Here is a 20,550-nt window from a genome sequence, read left to right as displayed (position 1 = left end):
CGAGGACCTGTATGGCGGATACCACCCAAGGATGCCGCACTGTTTAGAATGGTGAAGAGGGGAACTCAGGCGTAAACAATCTTTTAAAGGGGCGAACTGTGTTTTTGGTGGAGACTTGGCACTGTCACGCGCCAAATATATGACCCATCAGGCTACTGTAGGTACTTTCGACACGACTGAAATCTTCTTAAGTATTTCACTACCCAAGTCGGTTGTGGAAACATCACCAAAACAAACTTTGAAGTTAACCCTGCTTTCCGATCGCTGCCGCGTCGACTAACTTTTCCAAGCGACAAACAGTTCCCATTAATGAATCGCCAGGACTCGAAAGAAAAGTGACAGGGACGTCAGTCGCGGCTGTGCGTACTCAATGACGTCAGCAACAATCCCAGCTTAAGTCGGAAATCGGACCACAAACATGTCATGAACAAACTGGATGGGAAGGCATTAACTTATGAAAAGCTATCCATATAAGGTAAAAAAAAGAGCAAATAGCGTTTACTAGGTTTAACAAAGAGAACATTGATCGGCTTTCCTCTTTTTGCATGCACACTGTTACAGCTGAAACATGAATAATCTTATACCCAAGACACAAACAAGAAACTCCAAGGCAACCTGCGTCATCAGGTCCACAGAATTCTGATATTTTACTTACACCAGCATTTAAAAAAGCAGTTATGTTCAACAGTTTCACAAATGTCATCAACCATTATGTGAATGCATGTAAAATCAATACGAAAGTAGTAGGGATTGTAACAAAATAACATCGTAACTCTCTCTTACAAATTAAATCAGGATTGAAATAGCAATTATCCTCGGAATATATATCACCTGCAAGACTCTTACAATGATCTTATTGAAATATCTGTTTTGATTATCTGCCATAAGATCGCCCTGCAAGGAAACTCCCCCCTCCCCAGGTGTCACGAAAACACATCCCTCCTTCTGTGTGACGTGCACTTCCGTTCGGTACAGCAAAGACGGAAAGTGCGTGTTTGAAAATTCACAAGTACATAGAAATAAATTCACGGACACTGAACATAGAAATTCCACTGAACCTTAAGTTATAACTTAAAATGCGTCAAACAGGAAAGATGCTACTAAACTGTGTTGCAACTAATACAATTCAGTACATAAACATGGCTGCCCAGTTACGCTTTTGATTGAAAGACTGAGGACCTAATACTGTGTAACGTTACTTTACGCAAAATAATGTAACTTAAAAAAAATTAATTAGACAGTACCATCCCCATTGCAACAATCAAATACATGTTTATCCAGGGGTCATATTCCTCTCAGGAATTATTTTTAAGTTATCCGAATCCCACCTAGGTCTGTAACTGTGTGGATTTGGTTCTAAAATTACTCAGTCCAAACCTGATTCCGCATGTTTTCCCCGGAATATTTATCTGGGGTCCCCACTCTCCGGAAACAGATAACACCTGTTTGTTGCCTCTTATAATTAATCAACCTGACTGGCGCTTAATGCACGGTTGGATGAACAGAAATACAGGTCAATCAAAACTGTAGGCCCGACAAGATAAACCCAACATAATTATAGTGAAACACGCGGTACCCAGTTCATAACCTTATAATACACACACGTATATAGGGCAGATGGGTAACTGCTAGCGTGCTACCGGCTTGGGCGTCACGGGGGTAGAGCGGCGCTCCCCTCCGGAAACAGAGAGTCATAAAATGGAACAAAATGAAAAGAATGCAAAAGAAATGAACGAACAAGAGATGAAAGGGGATGAAAATCACCAATTACAACCCCCCCCAAAGAGGTTCCCTGCCTCTGCTAATGATAAACCAGTAAGTTGCTTGCTGGTGAGAGTTTCTGCCCCTCCTCCCACCGGAAAAGTGTTTGCCATTTTGGAAAAAAATCCTGTCCACGCCAACAGCTGTCGGCTTCTGTGGTCATATCTGCTCTTTCTTTCCAACCACAGCCAAGTAACTCAGGCACAGCCACAAATCAACTAGAGCTAGGGAGGAAGAGAGTCTGTTGGAAAACGATTGGGACCATGGGTGCTCAAAACTGGTAGGTGCGAGCCGTATTTATCACGCGTGTCTGAACCGAAGGGGGCTTTTCAACAAAATCTCGGGCTCTTGTCTGTGTCGGCGGCTTCCTTGCATGAATGACGTATGCTGAGCTCTGTCAACGAGGACCAGCGCTCCAGATGCAGCCGATTCGGAGAAAGAGCAGGTAGGAGTCTGGTCAATACAATAATCGTTCTTTCATTAAAAAAAAATAACAACTAAAATGTGACATTAAAACAATAGGAAAACGACTGCACATTCTGTGTGCCACAGAACAAGTCAACCGAAATGAACAGAACAAAATTAACACAAACAAAAGTGACAAACTAATTGATTATAAATTCAGACAAAACTGAATTGGTAATAAAAAGTCATTCCAATTGTTAATAAACAGTGCAACAAGTATGGTTCTGCAAGATGATCAAAATCAGCTTAGATCAGTTTGAATCAATCAGTGCACTTAAGTTAAGATTACTGGAGTTAACGTTAGCTACATCATATCATAGACTAGGCAAATATGATTGCATTGATAAACAAATGAAAATAAGCAATTGATTTTTTTAAGACTATGTAAAAACTTGTAAGAGTGTGGAACACTATCTCTGAATCTCTCCAAGATTCCTAAATAAACTCTCCTATGGAGTGTTAGTAACTTTCTGTTTGTGTCAACAAAATTTACACCATTTGGTGGCTGTAATTTGTGAGAATAACAACAGTTTTCAGAATTGTTTGACGAGGTTGCTGTTTTCAGTGAGGAAAAACCAGACGAAGAAACCCTTTTTTAACTCACACTGTAAAATCCTCTTTTAAGTTAAGTTTTCTGTTAACTCCCCCCCAAGTCCTCGTAAATTGCCTCAATGTGAACCTATAAACATGATGTAAGGTCCTTGCTGCCTGCACTATGAGGACTCTTTTTTGTGCACAGGTCCACACAAGGATTGAGACAGATACGCACACCCATTTTGATGGTTCGTTTAGTACCCAGAAACCCTCCTACCCATCCCCACCCAATCCCACCCAAGCTGAGGTGTTAGTAAAATGTCAGCAACCCGACCAAGCTGATGACAAGTGTAGCCAGCGATGTTGCCACTGTCCGGTCAGCCCCGCTGTCTGGGGTGACCTTGGGCGGCAGAGTCTCTCCAACCTTGGTCCCGGGGCGCGTCGGCAGCGTGGTGGGCTCCAGGGTCACTGCAGTGTCGGTGACGAAAATCTTCCAGCCTAGGAACCGATGGGTGTAACACTACGGGGCGGAACCAGGAAAAGGGATGTAATCAGACAATAGGAAATTGAGAATTCATTCTTTATTCAACCAACTCATGCTGGATGGCTTGTGAAGACAAAGGGATTTCATAACATGTGTGACTAACTACATTACAAGCGAATTTTACATGTAGCATCGGGTGACGTCTACTCTCCCTATACTTGAGTGATTCTTATTGAGTTTGTACACACTGATGTCCAACTATGGACCCAATACAAAAAAATCTGGACTTGTAATGCCTTTGTACTGACTGAAGCCACCAGCAGCTATTTTACCGTGCCAAAGAGGCAATGGTTGATATGCTTACTATATGATGCCATGAACAAATTTGGTTAACATTGGCCGGCAAGCTTGTGTTATACTTTTGTATTCAGCTTCAATGACCTCTGTGTGCTGATTAGTAAGGGATTACAGATCCACATTTTTTCTACATGAAGTTCATGAGTTTAACCTAGTCCATAGAGATCATGTGGACCACGGCTGGGCTAGGTACCAAATATCACCCGTGACAGGAACGCAAAGATACAGTAAGAAATATTGCACAAATTGTTGAAAATGGCCAACATCGGTCAGTATTTTGTAAAGTTCCACTTTGTGAAAGACTGTAGTCGTAGCGTCTTTTTTTCTCTTAAAAAATACCTCCTGCTTGCACTTTTCAAGAAACCTTTACAATACATTGGAATCCGAACAGGCAACTATCACACAAAGGTATCGTATCATACTTGATAATAGACGACATCGGGCGTGTTGTCGTCCGGCATCCAGGAAAAGGTCGTGCCCTCAGCATTGGGATCTCTGCAGTCCAACTGGAGACTCTCCTTGAACTCAGGGAAGTTGATGTACTGGTCTGGGGAGGTTCCTGGCACCTTTGCTTTCCATTCACAGTAAGGGCCAGCTGGTAAGGTTTAAGGAAAAGAGGAAATGGGTTACTTATAGAAAGTCATCAGAGGTTATCAAGTCGTAAAAAGCATAAAAAAGAGTCGTAAAAATCAGTAAAGGTGCCTTAAATTGATGACAGATTGGGCAAAGTATCATGTTAAATGTTGTTATCTGCCTCATCAGTACTGGTTACAGTTGCATTTGCAATAAGCTGAAATTGATATTATCTGATTAGCTTTATGACATTATTATGAGATTTAGTTGCTTGGTGAAAAGAACTCCTTCTATGTCGTGAGCCTGTCGATCTCATCTCTAGCCTAATGACAAATGCGGCGGCCGTGGTAATTAGGCTGCTGCTGGACATTACCGACGGCCCCCCATCAGTGGCGAAAGGGCATTGCAACAATCATACGCAACTGTTCGGGCTGAACAAAACCCTACACGGCACTTTCCATCATTTAAGGGGGCCGACAGGATTGCACTGTGACAATGTTGCTGGCTTTGTCTATAAACATACGAGACAGCGACACATAAATACCAACATACAGTCATTTGCAAAGATTTAGGACCACCCATACAAAATGCATTAATCTGAAGAAAGACCAAACTTAAACCAATCAAACAGGGCAACTTATGTTTATTTTCAATGTGTAACCTTAGTATCTTGGTTAAACAGCTATTTGACTACATTTCCATGATTTGAAATGTTAACAGTCTATTTAGTGTGCCCTCCTTTGTTTCTGATTACTTAGACTGGCTTTTTTTACCCATGCTGCCTTACAGACAAAATGTCACACAAGACCTGCCTTTGCAACAATATCTGTTTAAAATTAATGGGTATATAGCACTACACTAATTTATGTACCACTGTAAAACACTTGTTAAGCAATCATTCAATGAGACAATGCCATGCAGACCCAGTGACAGAAATACCAATAAAATTCCAGGTAGTCTTAAACTGTTGCGAATTACTGTATAATTGCAACAGCACATTTAAATAAAAATGGTTTGGAACCACCAAAATTTGCATATATAAACCGAAGTATGCCAACATAAGAAACAAGCCAAAAAAATATCGATGCACTTACTGTGTGGTCCCGCATATATCACAGCATTCTGAAAATCAAACAGCATTGAGTGGAAGATGGTTTAGTCAAAAGGAGGAGGTAACCTCCAGATACAGTTCGTTTTCAGTAGACACTCCATGAATTAAAACATACACCAAGATTGGAGGGTGACAAATGCAACAGGTGAAACAAGTGTCGTGTACCGGGGCTGTTTGAAAGTTTTCACTGACACATCCTTGACTTATAATTTCTGTGTCGTGGAGTACTGGTTTTGGAATGCAGGTCAAAGTTCCGGGCAAAATGTCTACTTAATTTGTCTCAGAGGAACGTTGGACAACTCACCCAGGAGAAGCGTGGTGAGTTTTTGCAACAGAGGTCTGGGTCTCAAAAATGCGAGGATTTGTCTCAATTTAAATTTTCAACAAGATCTTACGTTTTTATGCAGAGGTTGGAAAACCTGTCTGAAAACCAGTTAACAACCATGCGGCACGTACGTGCAGGAAAACAGGATAAGTTAAACTAATCCATCAATCACTTCAGAAGATATTGTTTTTACCCGTTTCTCTTCATCGGTCTGCTGTGCGTAGCCGCCGATAGTGTCGTTGGTGATGTAAAAGGGGTGATAACTGGCCGACTGGACGGGGTCGTCACCCCCAAAGACAGTGAAGGTGTAATTGACACCGCGCACGACGTAGATCTCCGGAATGAGAAGGCCGTTGACAAACCACGCGATACCCCAGCCGACTTTACCTGGGTAAGGAAAGAGGGGGAGATTTGTGGGATTGGTGTGCCTGGAGAACTGAAACGCTGTCAGATTCTCGCGATTTTATCCCCAAAAGAATCTAATGGCGTCCAACCAAAGCAAAGTGTGCAGCCTGTTGAACCCAACAGCGTGAGAGAAACATCAGTGTGATCCCTCTCCTGAATCCAAGAGAATCCAACAACAAAAGTGCCCAACCATACTCAACCCAACAGAATCCAACCACAGCAACATTATGCAGCATGCTGCATTCCACAGAAACCAACAACAACAAAGTGTTTGAAGCCTGCTGAGCCCAACAGAACCTAACAATCCTGCAGCTTACAGAATCTCAAAGATTACAATGGCCAGAACAATTCAACAGACTCCAGTAAAAACTGCCACCTTTGATTTGATAAATGATTGCAGGATAAAGCACGGTTAGGCCTATGAACACCAGGCAATCAGGCTAGAACGAAATGTTAACAGAGAAGACTATGAAAACTCTAAAAGGATGGTGACTATGAACGGGAAGCTTGACTATAAGTACCCGTGATGGCCTCGTAGCCCCGCCGTCCGCCGTTCTGCCCGATCTCCACCCGTAGCTCCTGCTCATTATTGATGCGTTGCTTGGGCCAGCCGGGTAGGTCCGGCGGGGGCGTCGCACTCGTCGTGAAGGGGGGACACGAGGACGAGGCGCTCCCGAAGTTCAGCTTGACATCATCTGCATCCGGATTGTATGATTGAAAATTATACCGTCTTCCGTCACGAGGCTGTATCCAAATATCTATGTCTTATGTCTAAAGCAAATCTGACATTTTGCCAAACCCCCCAGATTTTCTTGGGGGCATAGTGGTGAAAAAAACCCACTGCAACCCACAAGGTGTTGAGTTATTCACCTAGAATCATGCTGCAATTGGAATCTTTAGTATCGAGGCACTGACAAAATGAATACACTCTCCTCACAATATTTTAATTTTTTGGACTCAGGGCTTTCCTCGGTTATTTTGCAAATATGAAGTTCACAACACCAAACTGTTAAAACGTAGAAACGTTGTCATCATTTGGGGGTACATACATTTTAATATGCCAAAAAATCTGCAACAGGTTATGCAAACTTATCTTCATGGAAAATGATGGCGGAAAATTAGTAAATTTTAACAACTTTCTTGTTAAAAGAGCCGCACTGCTTTAGTAAACTGAAACACAGGCAAACTTCTGCAGAACTGGAAGCAAAAGTTACACTCAGAGACATTTCTAGGATGTTTCAAAGGAAATTTCAAAATAACAGGTTTCACAGAAGTGAAGAAAAAATCATTTCATAACCGATCTCCATTTCATGTTCTGCCCATGCATGTCTTTTTTTTTTAAAGAAATTGCCACATGTATAAACGCTTTAACTTGTTGAAAGGCAGAGCCTTTGTGATAGGAAAATGCCCATTGCATAAAAACAAACATAATTCCAAGGTACAAAGACGGGCATTCTTACTGAAAGGCGCCTTGGTGTGCTTGGCAACTCTGCCGCCTGAGTTGATGGAGCCAACTGCCCAGGAGATGTACACCTCCTGATCGATGGGAATAGCCTTGTCGAGGGAATCGCCTGAAATCAGAACAATGGGATGGGAGTTTTGAGGTCCAGATCTCAAAGCTGCAACAATGGAAGAAGTGGTTTGTCATGTGTGCTTTCGCCCTCTCTATGTGAGAGCGTTTTTCATTTCTGCAAGTTGGCACAAGTTGGCAGGACAGGTCAACCAATGTTTCACTTGAATGCCCTGGAGGTTTGGGAAACGTTGGTCGAGTTGGCCTGTGTCTGAATGAGAACATGGTTGTGGCTAACAACGTTACACATTCGTTTATCGAGATGAGGCTACAGCTGCTAGCCACTGGCTTTTCATAGGTGCAGCCCTGTTTCACGCTGCAGCCAAGTCAGGGCGTGGCTGCAGGCTTCCATGGCTCGGCTTATCCTTGGTATTTGGAGGGAAAAATACTACCAAGGTTGAATGCGATAAGCACAGGGCTAGGGACGGGTGACTGTGGAAGACAATTGAAAAGCAGGCTTACAAAGAATTAATGCTACTATGGGATGTCTATTAAACCTTCTGGCTGGCTGATTTCACGGTTTCTGAAACCCGTGACGGCAGTTTACCTGTGACAAGCTGTCGAGTGTACGTAAAATGCCTGATGCCATCAACGTTGGAATAAGTCACAAATTCCACGTTGTCTGCCCCATTGAAGACGGTGTCCTCGCAGGCTCCCACCCACTCCCCGTTACCTCTCACTGTGCACTACCAACAAACGACAGTAAGCAACATTGAATGCTTAAATCCTTTCACAAGTACGAGATCAACTCGGGGGATGAAGGTATGGCATAATCGAAAGTGTACACTTCTAGAAAGACCAGTTTCAATCTGTTTTCTGCAGGAAAAATTTCAACGGAATATCCCTGTACAAAAAGGTTCGAGTAAAACACAGTAAAATCGTGAAGGAAAAATGCTCTATACCCCCCATGTCAACGATATTGTCACCGATCTTCAAATTAGATTTTAGCCAATTTGGAATCTTCAGCAAAATTGAGGTGTGAAACTACGAACTGTGAATACATTTTTGTTTGATGTTGGGACACTTTTAATTCTGTTTTAATTTACTGTTGTTTAAAAAAAAATTTCTGACCTTTCTTTGTATCATTCTCATAATTTTACATAATTCTAACAAAAAGATACCTTTTTCCGCTGTAAACTGTTTCTCCCTCCATTCTTTGCGGCATGGACCAAGCACCTATGTGTCTTTCTATTCAACCAGTATTCAGGAAAAAAAGAAGAAGTCCCAGATGTAAATTACCTGTTGCTTTGACTGCAGATTGTAATCGACGACACCAATTGTGCCGTCTTGCTTCTCCCAGACCACAGCCACGTCCGAGCCGTCCATCAGGGTCCTGGTGGTGGAGCCGCTGACCCCAAAGGCCAGGTACTGCTCCTTGCCCACCCGCCCGCTCAGCCGGATCTGGATGTTGGAGCCGCTGATCATCCAGCTGGCCTGGAACTCGTCGTCTATCATCACCGCGCAGTTTGGGTACTCGGACTGTGTGGAAGGGGGAAAAGAGGAATTTGTGGGGGGCATGTGCCCCCAGGCCCCCCGGTGGCTACGCCACTGCTCGGAAGGCACATCAAAATAAGGATATGGCATTTTCTGATAGTCCATACAAAACTGTTGCATTGTGTGAAGTGTTTCAGGCTCATTTTGCAGGATTCAGTCGCGGGCTCTTACCATTTCTCCCATGCCCAAGAAGGGCGGAATGTTCAACAGCTGGGGGCTGAACTTGATGTGGCCAAAGTCCACCTTGGCCTGCTGGCACCAGACGCTGACGTAGGTGACGTCAAAGATGGTCATGTCAGGGGCGAGACGGGCAGTCACGTTCTCCCCGCTGAACACCCTGCCTACGGGGATTATCTGATTGTCCCTGTAAATGAGATGCCACTGATCAAACCCTGGATTCCCGAGAAGGGCTGATGAGAAAAAAGCCATTTTTTTGACGGTTTGGGGACGATTTAACTGGGTTCAAAATCATCCTCAAATCTGGGGCCAAGTGGAGGGAGGATGATTTTGAAAGAAATCCCGTCCTGCCTACCTCACAAGGTGTTCTTCCTTTGCAAAAGTTTCATCCATGTCTTTTTATTTTTCAACCATTTTTAAAGCCATAGATACAAGTTTGTCGCAAAACTGTCAATTGTTTGCGATTTGCCTTTGATAGCAACAGCGTGCCCTTTGACACGAGCATCACTGGAACTCCTGTCCAACCCCTTTTTCTAGTTTGGAAGATGTAACGTTTGATTTTACCCTTTGTCACCGTTACTTAAATAATTACTGTAATTCTGGCATCATTTATTGACGGCAGAGCCCACCGCTCTGATGGAATCCAGCTAGCTACAATCCCGGACAAAACAGTTGGAACACCTTAAGAGAAGCGCGGTGAGAAGATCCCCCCTCTCTCCCAATTCAATGTTGAAGTCATTTATTGGACCAAGATTCGGCACAACGTATCCAATGAAAAGCAACATTGACAGGGGGCGAGGGAGGAGGCATGTTCCAACGAGATTTGTCCAGGGTTGTAGGTCAAGTGGCTAGGACATCTGCACTTGTGTGTTGGCATCAAGTTCAGATCTCACCCGAGCAAGCTCTGGTGCATAATATGCTCGGCGTACTGAGATGCACGCCAACATTGCCATCATGAATCAAGCAAAGAGAAAAATCACCGCTCTGCCATAAAGATTGATACAAACACTGAGCTTCCAGCACAACTTTTATCTACCTACCCCTCCTTCCATTTCAGTGGGTAGCCATTTTCGTCTGGATCCACAGTGTTTCCAACCCAAAAATAGGTGTCTGATGAAAAACCCAAACGTATCAACTTATTAACTACAAGTAACTAATCTCTGTAAAGGTTGATATCAGTCACTTTGTAACAATTTGACTTATCTAATTTCTTGAAACAAATATATATGCAAACTTAATGGTAATAAGTTTATCAAAAATTCAATAGGGAATAAATGAAGGAAGCGATAGGAAAAGAGGGATGCTATATTTTCAATTACCAAAAACTTAGTTAACAAGTATATGCAACTTTTTAATTGATGAATGTAGATGTTAGCTGGACGACGATTATTCTCTATAGCCACTGAAGTTCACAAAAAGCTGGAAAAGCCACAATTTTGGTTAAATAGTTTTCAGAATCTAAATGAAATTTCTTCAAACTGTCGGTCATACATTCTCCGTTTTATCTACGTACCTGGCCCCTGGCCATCGTAGAAGAAATTGACGAAGAGGAATGTCTTGGAGTCTAAGACGAAGACGGCGTCAGCTTTCACTTCGTGGGCCAAGGTCGGCAAAGGGCCCAGGTCAGCCTTGTCGGGCAATGCCAAATTGGCAGAGATGTTGACGTAGCCAAAATCGACCTGAATTTGAGGCAACAGGGGGCGTGGGTGGCCAAATACAAAGCTGAAAACAGCTAGCAAAAAGCTGCAACTTACAAAAGTTTCTATTGTTTTCTACTGAGCAGGCGTACAAAAGAGCTGAAATTCAGGGTAACAAATTTGCACCCAAAAAGCCGCAATCAGCTGAAAAGATGAATTCTCACACTCCTTGGCAAACATTTTGGAGCCAAAAATGGTACCTCAAACAAAAATGGGGCATGTTCTTTGGCAAGAACAAACCTTTCAGTTGCACTCCTACAATGCATTCCGTAGGACAAAACGACAGAAAACCCTGAAATTACCTCAAACTCCACACACCAAACAGAGAGCCATTTGAAGTCTGTAATCTTCGATCCGTTTACTAATTCCACAACAATGACGCCATTCTCGTACGCACCCAACTTCTCTCGCCTGTTAAAAACAGTCAAACAAATTTTCCTGTTCTAATGCAATCAACTGAATGGATATTCTTTATTTATCGCAAGAAAACTTTGTGGGTTGAAGTTGAAAAGTTTGCCGAAGTTGGCTAAGTTCGTTGAACCAACTGAACCCTTCCTAACTCTCTGTACAAAAGGAAAAACTTCCACACTGTGCTCCTTCCACTATGATATCAATAAGCAAACAACATTTACGCAATCAAAATATTGCCATTTTCAAGGACCATTTTATCAGCAAATGGATTATAAATTGACCTGAGTTTAGGGACAGCCGTACTCTGACCTACAAAAGAAGCGGTTAGGCCATGAAGTTGAAACCAAACAAAAAGGTGGCTCTTGAGCTTTGTCAATGCAGGAGGGGTTGTTTCCTTCTATTCTTGTGTACTTGCTGTCATGCTAATTGGTGCAAATTGATGTGTCATGGTAAAACACACACACAAGTGGGCGCTTGTTTTCAAGGCAAAATTAGCCCTATGACACACGGGTGACCAGTTTGAGGTACGGTGTATTTCCCACTCTTTATATGTTTACTGAGCACTGTGCCGTGTCGTTCCACGAACAAACAAAACCGAACTCGAGTCACCAGTGTGCCATGACAACAGTTGAGTTGACCTGGCAACGATTACCTGTCATCGAGGTACAGCGGCATCCCCACTGGGCTTGGGATGTTGGTGTTCCCCACCCACAGAAAGGCATCTGAAATGGACAGATCATTATATGAGCGACATTCCTCACTGCAGAAAGTGCACCAATCCATATTAGCCTCACAATCGCAGATCTTTTAAAATCCACCAGGGAAATTTGGAGGATGAATGCAGTTTGGAACTGCATGGCATGAGCACTGCCAGGATTTCTTGGGGGGGAGGGCAAAAGCATGGGGGGTTGGCAAAGCACTCAAAAGCAGCAAACTGCTAGACCATTAACAGTGGAAGAGCGTCAACTTCCAAGCAAATTGAGAATTTCACCGCCTTTCATCTCTTTTATCGTTTCATTTATTTTGATTTATTTCCGGTTTTTTTTTTTGGGGGGGGCTTTGTTTCATTTTCCAGGGGAGGGGGAGGAGGGAAGCATACACATTGGTCCCGCCTTATGACACCCACGATGCTGGCTGGCCCTTGAAGGCTTAAGTTAAAGAATGCACTGCATGTGGTTTTTGTACACAGTGGAAGATTTTGGAAGATTCCTGAAGGTTTCTAAGGAATTGGCAGGAGAGCTGGGGTCAAACTAAAGTTTACAAGAGTTAATGTGTCAGCTTCACAGGATGGCCAACAATTTTTGGTGGGAGCTTTTAAGTTTCCTTTCCTGTGCTGTAGGCCTACCTGGTGCCGTTCCGTCGTACGAGAATTCCCGCACCATGATCCGTGTTTGGTCCACCGCGTACACTTTGCCGGCCACCCCGTGGGCCAGGCTGAGGAACTCCCCGATCAGTGGGCCGTGGTAGTCCTCGCCGTCGTTGCCGACCACCGCCGGCACGTTGAGCAGCGAGCCATTGATCTTGAGGTGGCCAAAATCTACCCTGGCCTGGTGGCACCACAGGCTAACGTAGGAAATGTTGTAGACAGTCCGGGGCAGGGGGATTTTGACGATGATGGTCTCGCCATTGAATGCGCGAGGTATTATCTGACTGTTGCTAAAAATGCAAGCACACAATAAAGCCACACAGCGTAATTGAAAGAAAACGGTGGCTTCAAACTTACAATTTATTACTTTCTCGGTTGCTCACTTTTTGAAAGTTCATGAAGCTGATGTTGGCTATATCCTTGCTTTCTAGCTGATGTTCATACTCTGGCCTGGTTTAATCAGACCCAGTCACTGTGGCCATGAGATATGGGGGCGAGACGGGCGGGGCCAAGTATAAAATATGGAGGCGGGATGGGCAAAAGGAGGCAGGATAGATGTGTTCAAGCTCCAAAATGATATAGATTGTGCAGCCATGCTCTTTGATATTCGATCATTAAGGCAATTGTTTACATCACGCGACTGCTTTCATGCCGTATACTGTTCTTGCCCAAAGCACAGGAGGCATTTAAATGCTGGCAAGATGCACGTGCCTTGGTCTGGACTCATGACTGGGTCACACGGCGCACCCAGCAGTAAATGCAAAGTGCCCATGCAGGTATAGACAGAGTTGCATTTACGAATTCATCACTTACCCTTGTCTCCACGTGAGGGCAAAACCGTTCTCGTCTGGTACCTGGGTTTCCCCGGCCCAGAAATAGGTGTCTACGCATAAGGGGCAAAGAGGAAAATGTTTAGGCCTAACTCTTCCTTTTTTTTGTCAAACTGTAAGTTTAATTTTGCATCATCAATATTTTTTACAGTTGACAGAATATATACCGGGTCCGGTGCCGTCGTACATCAAGTTTTCAAAGCGTAGAGTGTTGGCATCTAAGATGATGACCTTGTCAGCATTCACGTCATGAGCAACACCCGCGAGCGCACCCAGGTCATGTGCGGCTGGCAGCTCAAAGTTGGCCGGGATGGTCACGTCACCGAAATTGACCTGAAGTCAGCGAAGAGAACGGGAACGTGTCGGTCACTATCACATTCACAGCGACGTTTGCATTTCATCAGCATGGGGTCAATTAAATCTGGGCAAAAATCTCAATCTTGTGGTAGAAAAAGTATCACTGGGCCACCTTTAATTTTTCAATTTGGGACAAACTTAAAACCTTTCTGCAGCTACATGATAACTTACTCCAACCTGCCTACACCAGACGGACAGCCATTTGAAATCTGTGATTTTGTTGCCGGTGGGCATGGAAACAACCAGTACAGCATCATTGTATGCACCCAGTTTTGTTTGACTGGAAAAAAGAAAAGAAGAAACATTTAGGGAGGAAAAGCTGAAATTTTCAATGCTGACTGAAGCATGCCCTGTCTTTTTTTTAGTCATAGACATTTCGGTAGACCACAAAGTCTGGCAAAGTAACAGATCGTGAATTTATAATACACTACCTTTGCTCATAGCGCAACCTGAAAAAACCTGAACAATACACAGCTGCTTTCCTTTTCACCTATTAACAAAACGTTTTTGGCAAGTCACTTGAATCGAGAGTTCAGCCGAGTCATGGTGAATTTGAAATTTTTTCCCCCTTTCATCAGCTAAAGGCCATATGCAAAACCACAATTCACAGCCTGCAGCTGCCATCCACGGTGGGTGGAAGTTGCGTACAGTATTTCCTTCTAGGGCTTTGGCAACTTAACACCGGAGCCCCATACAAATTAAAATTACTGGTCATATTGACAGGCCCAACAACAATCCCCCTTTTGTTTACCAAAGGCTAAACACACCAAATAGGAAAACCTACCACCAGTTCTTTAGTAGCAGATATAACACAGGAATACTGTACGAGATGCCACAATCTGTGAAGTCTATGCCTATCCTACATAAACATGAGTGATTGACTGTCTAGTTTCCTTCTTGTGTGTGGGAACAAGTTGAGGGCAAGTTTACAGCTTTACGAGAGTCTTTACCCAGGGCGATGAATTACTTTTTTTTTCAATTTGGGTGGCGTTGTCTTGCGGCGTGCAAGCCGGTGCCAGGCCCCTCCTGTTTGTGAACAACGCTCAGCCGAACTCTGCCGAGTAATAAGGCTCCCACGAATTACTAAAAGTGCTTTGTCACTAGTAAGTCTTCGATCTCACAACTGCCAAGTTTGAACGAGGGCAAGTTCACCATCAATGCCCGTTAATTGGAAAAGCTTGTAAGAATTATACTAGTTTTTTTCCCTGAGGACTGATTCAATTTCCTAAATAGTTAAAACTTACAAATAACTTTAATAACAATGGTTGCAAATAATATATTTTGAAGCAAGGCCTATACAAGAAAAAGGGTTGTGACTTACGTAAAATCAAAATAATGTAATTTCCAGGGAAATAATTTTGTAAAAGTTTGACCAAAAAAACCCCCCATAGTTTGGAAACCAGTTTTGCAGCATGAGTGGTTTGACCAGGCAGAAATATTCTGCGAACGTCTCACCTTGAATCAAGGTAAAGCGGCTGTCCGCTGCCACTAGGGGAGTTTGTGGTTCCCACCCACAGGAAGGCATCTGGAACCAAAGACAGACAGGAGAAAAGACATCTGCACTAGTAAGCAGGAGGTCGTGGGTTCGAGTCCCACCCGAGTAAGCTTGTGAGGTTTTTTCGCAAGCTCTCGGACAAGCACTGAGCATAAAGTGCCTATTAATATTCGTTGGGTAAGGGCAAACCCGTTATACATAATTAACAGACAGGAGTGTTTCGTACCTCATGCATTTTACGCACTCTAACAACAGAGGTACAAAGTAAAGCACTGTTCAAAGAAATCCCGGCATGAACAGACAAATCTTCTACATTGTGGAAAGAAGGAAGTAAGCCTAAATGTGGTCACCAATCAATAATTTGACCAGTGGCACATCGGTCAAATCTGCACCTTGCATTTCCTCGTTTGACCAGTGAAAAAAAAACGCTTCATCCAACACTCTGCTCGTGTCAACCACTCTTTAGCTCACATCGAACAAATGCAGTGCGACCCAAAACATACTCCGGCTTGGGTCGTACTGGGTCAGTTTATCCCCCACTTCAGTCCAGTCAGGCCAGTTTCAATTTTGTCATTGTGATTTTCGGGTTGGTTCACTTGAGTCAACTAATTAAACCCCCCCCCAAATACTCTAAAGAAATAGAAAGGAACAGTTTAGACAATCACAGCAGAATCACAGGATGCAGTTGGCACGATGCATGGATTTGTTCTTTTTACCAAGGTGTTAAATCTCCACACTCCAACTAGTGGGACTCAACTGCACTGAAAAGCAGGGGGGGATACAAACATTTTCTGGCAGGGTGAGAGATGAAACCCGAGAGGTTTATTTTTTGTATGTCTGATTGTCGCAGATAGGAGAACACATGTATAGGCAATGGATTACACTGTTACTGATGTATTTGCCTTTATACGTGTAGTAGGATATATCTGTTTATTATATCCATAATAAAAAAATCACAAATTGCTAATTCACTTTTTTATCACATTATTAGTTAAATTTTTTGGTGTCAGATGGGGAGGGGGACTTCTTTGGATCTACGCCAGAAAAAAGGGATACATTTTCGCAACAGTTCTGAATTCTCACAGTAACTTTTCCACAAGAACTCCCATGATGTAGATAAGTTCAGGCCACAAAAAGTTTGGCTTGTTCAACCCTACAAAAAGTGCAACCTTAAAGCTACAGGAAATGGTCGTAACAATTCAAATTAAGCGCACATTTTATTGACTCATCGACCAATCAGGCCAAGGCATCTTACCAGGTGCAGCCCCGTTGTAGTTGAACCCCCGAATCATGACCGTGGTTTCGTCCACGGCGTAGACAGTTCCTGACACCTGGTAGTCTAGGGTGCTCAGCTGTCCTATTACTTTGCCGTAATAGGCATTGGCTGCAACAGCTATTAAGACAAATCATCGCATTTTATAACCAAGCCTTGATTTGAATAATACTGAAATGTGCTTGGCAGTGGTACACATCCTGTTTTTGGAGCTCAAACCTTTGGCTCTGTGTATTTCTATCAAGAATTTTCTATATTAGTAAATGAAATATGAACAGTTGGCTTTACAAGTTAAAAACAAGAGACTGGTTGATATCTCAGATGTTTTCTGACATAGAATAATTTTCTATTTAAAAAAAGCAAAAAGGACGCACAGAAAAAAGGCCCATGTTTGGAAGTAACATCTGTTGGTAAACTGATGTGGTATCAGAAACATCAACAAAAACTTTATAGCCATTGAAATGATGCTCATGTGGAATAAGGCTGTGCCGGATATCCGAATATTTGATTGGTTATCGAATATTTAAATATTACTTTCCAGATTTTAATATTCGAATGCAAATTCATGAAAAGGAAGGAAGAATTTTCTTTTTTCATTTAAATGAAAAAGGTTGTGCCATGGGGGCCTGTTTCAAGCAGATTCAAATGAAAAGCAAAAGAAATCTTACCACGATTCAAAAAGTAAATTATTCATTATAAAATTTAAAAAGGGATGTAAATTTTCAACAGGGTAAGAAGTAGCGTTTGTCTCTTAAATTTTGCTAAATCATTGGTGGAGGTACGGTACTTCTAGACGTGAGAAGCTATATCATAGTGATTATAATGAATCTGTACAATTGTGTGTTATTGCATCTGATTTTGTATGTAGTTTCTTCATCAACAATCTGCCGGTCGGTACAACAGAATATTTGTCCGAATTGAAGGACGAATGTTAGACTAGTGACTTATTCGAATTGACTCAGCCCTGTAACGTGGGAAAAAAAACGATTCCCTAAAAAGACTGTACAACATTTCATCTAAGTTTTACCATCTACTAGGTTCTGTGATAATAATACTGGACTGCATACAAAAACACTGCACAACAAAGAAAAATTGTTTAGGAATGATCATCATTAGTGGGAAGTGGTAGGAATTTACGTTGAGTAGAAAGACGTTTAGAAAACTTTCCCATAGCGTTTGAACGTTTACAAAATCAGCCAACACTTTACAGAGGCTGCCGCCGCCTACCTCCGTGTTTGCATATATATGCATAATTATAGAGTTCAACAATGTACATGGTCTAACCAACGTAAAAATATAAATTGATGTCAGGGCATTTAAAACAAGCAATGTTTATTGTTTTTATTATTAGAATCCGCTTTTCCCCCCACAAAAGTACATAGATGCCAAAACGGGAAAAAACAGTATGTATCAGGCATTGTTTACAATTAAAAAAATCAACACCAAATTGCATCTATCAAAACGTCAAACCTCTAAAAGGGGCGGATCCGTTTAAACATTTGAGAAAATCTGTAAACGGATTCGGAACCTTTTCCGTTTAAGAGATTCCTAATTCATCATTCGAAGGTTGGGACGTTTACAAGTTTTAAACGCTTAACGACGTCTGCCCAAGGAAAGAGAAAAACCTCCCTAAAAGTGAGCATTTTGGGTAACTTCAAACAATCGAACCTGACTTTGAGAGAGCATACAGTGAATATTCTCTCACAAAGTATCTTAAAATACCTATGAACGAACACTATCATTTCATCAATCTGGCAATTACCTTGGCACACTACAGGTGTAGGGTGAAAGAAGCCATGCAATGTATTTGCTAAGACTTACTTTTTGTGCACCTGTATTGTCTTCCTAAATGTATGAAAACTGAAATCTTTTGGAGTTAAGTATACTGAAAAGTGCACTTTTATAAACACCAAAAGTTGTCCAAGATTTTCTGTATAAGTGGAGGTGCCGTTGCTGGGATGTAAATAAGTGAAGACACGATTCAGTTCACAGGTGTTCATGTTCATATTTTGAACCCAAATGCTGCTCTTTCAAAACATTTCTTAGAAGAGGTTGGTCGTGCCTTATTGCCAAAGTAAATGAAATTTACAGCTCAGCAAAATATCCACTCCAGCAGTTTTTAGTCCACAAATCAATACAACATTGAGGTTCAGCGCTTAGGACTGAATTGCAGTTTTGCTAATGGATATGGAAGTTTATACTAGCAGAAAAACCACAAAGATTCCAAAATATATGCTGTTTCATTTAGCTTTACCATTATTTAAACTCTTACATTACCTTGTAATGATAGCAAAACAGCAACCAAGATGACAGGCGAAGCCATTTCTGTGTTTGGTCACTTCTGTCTCCGTTTGGGTGAAGCTATTTCCAGAAGTACCACGTTTGGGCCAAGTCTGTCCACCTGAAAAGAATGCATAAAACTTTGGAATGACAATCATGATGGTTGATTTCTCTGATACCAATAATTTTTCTAAATTACTACGTCAAAACTATGAATTTGCTTGTTTTTCCTTGAAGAAATTTTAAAAAGCGTTGCCAAAAATGACTTCTTCCTAACACAACCTACAATGCATATCATATAGGCAGCAATTTGTTTTTTTATGACTCAACAAATAAGACCGACTGATCTCCTCCAAACCTTCGTTAATTTATGTCACACTGAAAAACATCACAGCTAAAACTTTGTTACCCGTTTGAGAATATTTTATTGGGTGTGATTGGCCAATACACAAACCCAAATGTTCCTTCCCTTGTACATGATAAACTATACATTATTACATCGCCTAACTATCTCTTGGACTTTTCAACTATTTCCAAAAGGCAGTAAAATGCAACAAGCATCCTTAGGCAATTCGTACAAATCAATACGTTTGCGCGCTAAGCCACAAAATGTCAACATCCTCACTTACCTGCTTGGCGACAAATGAAGAACAAGTAACGGACCCAGACTGGCACACGATTTCCCTGTACAAACAACCCAATGATTCCTTTTTTTTTTTTTTTGATGTCGCAGATAAAATTCAGCAGACAATTACACAGGTCAGGGCCCCTCTGTTGTCATTTGCAGCCTTCACAACGCTGTATTAAGCGTTACCATGGCAGCTGTGATTAATCAAATACTGCTTTTCTTCCTCTAGACTGCGTGGTGGGCCTGCACTACAGCTTGGCCCCCGAGGCTGCTTCTCGACAAAGGCTATTGTAGAATTCTCCCAAAGGACAACTGCACACCAGCCGGGTGACATTTGCAGTTTCTGAAATCGACAACGCACTTAACAAGGCAACATGAAGTGGCTGCTCAAGGAGCAAGGCTACATGCCATGGAACTTTCATGCCTAGTTAGTTCCTGGTGTTCCAAGCAGGTTCTGTCTTTATGCCGAGGACTATTCCAAAGTTTCGACTACACCTCAGTGTCTGCAATAAAGCAAACTTCTTATTGTTGTATTAGCAAAAGAACTCGGACACTCACAGAAAAATGCAACAGAGTGAACATTTTATTTTTTCAACATGCTTACCAAGTGGAAGACATTTCTCTATTCTTGTATGATGACATAAAATAAAATTAAATATATTTTTAAAATAACGATGTCAAAGTGTAAGTTCAATTTCATTGTTTTCTTTGAGAGCTTCAGTAATAAGTCATCTTAAATAGGATAACCGGTATTGTATAAAAAGGGGTCTTAAATATCGGGGAAAATGTTATGTTGTATGGGTTGGCTTACCTAATATCTAGAGGTGTTTTTACTATGAGGTAATGAATTGAGCCCACATAGTTTTTCCCGGATACTGCATTTCATGTGTATATAGGGAATAGGCTAGAATGGAACATAAGGTCCCTGTTTTATTTTACCCCTCATGCCAGATTGAG

At 42.1% G+C, this 20,550-nt stretch overlaps 1 protein-coding gene across 1 annotated transcript; it reads right to left on the bottom strand.

Moving 5' to 3' along the window:
- Positions 1–623: 623 nt before the first annotated feature.
- Positions 624–19,746, bottom strand: LOC110973849 (protein Skeletor, isoforms B/C-like). Its single transcript, XM_022225001.2, has 21 exons — positions 19,595–19,746; positions 18,963–19,086; positions 16,668–16,805; positions 15,373–15,442; positions 14,089–14,197; positions 13,728–13,893; positions 13,544–13,613; positions 12,710–13,020; positions 12,017–12,086; positions 11,256–11,364; positions 10,770–10,935; positions 10,297–10,366; positions 9,251–9,443; positions 8,825–9,064; positions 8,133–8,271; positions 7,476–7,586; positions 6,537–6,710; positions 5,804–5,997; positions 5,269–5,296; positions 4,024–4,196; positions 624–3,280 (listed from the first exon to the last, which is right to left on the bottom strand). Exons 2-21 carry the CDS (start codon positions 19,006–19,008, stop codon positions 3,071–3,073), a joined length of 2,787 nt encoding a protein of 928 aa, XP_022080693.2. The 5' UTR covers positions 19,009–19,086; positions 19,595–19,746; the 3' UTR covers positions 624–3,070.
- Positions 19,747–20,550: the final 804 nt, after the last annotated feature.

The sequence above is a fragment of the Acanthaster planci genome, linkage group LG13 (assembly GCF_054643075.1).
Source record: "Acanthaster planci isolate LZ-2023a linkage group LG13, COTS_SCS, whole genome shotgun sequence".
Lineage (NCBI taxonomy): Eukaryota > Metazoa > Echinodermata > Asteroidea > Valvatida > Acanthasteridae > Acanthaster > Acanthaster planci.
The sequence above is the reverse complement of the archived record's forward strand: the minus strand, read 5'-3'. Positions and strand labels throughout refer to the sequence as shown.

Coding starts and splice junctions, on each gene's coding strand:
- LOC110973849 (XM_022225001.2), bottom strand. CDS start 19,008: ATGGCTTCGCCTGTCATCTTGGTTGCTGTTTTGCTATCATTACAAG. Junction 16,806..18,962: donor TGTTTTGCTATCATTACAAG/GTAATGTAAGAG, acceptor TTGTCTTAATAG/CTGTTGCAGCCAATGCCTAT. Junction 9,444..10,296: donor CCACTGAAATGGAAGGAGGG/GTAGGTAGATAA, acceptor TCTCATTTACAG/GGACAATCAGATAATCCCCG.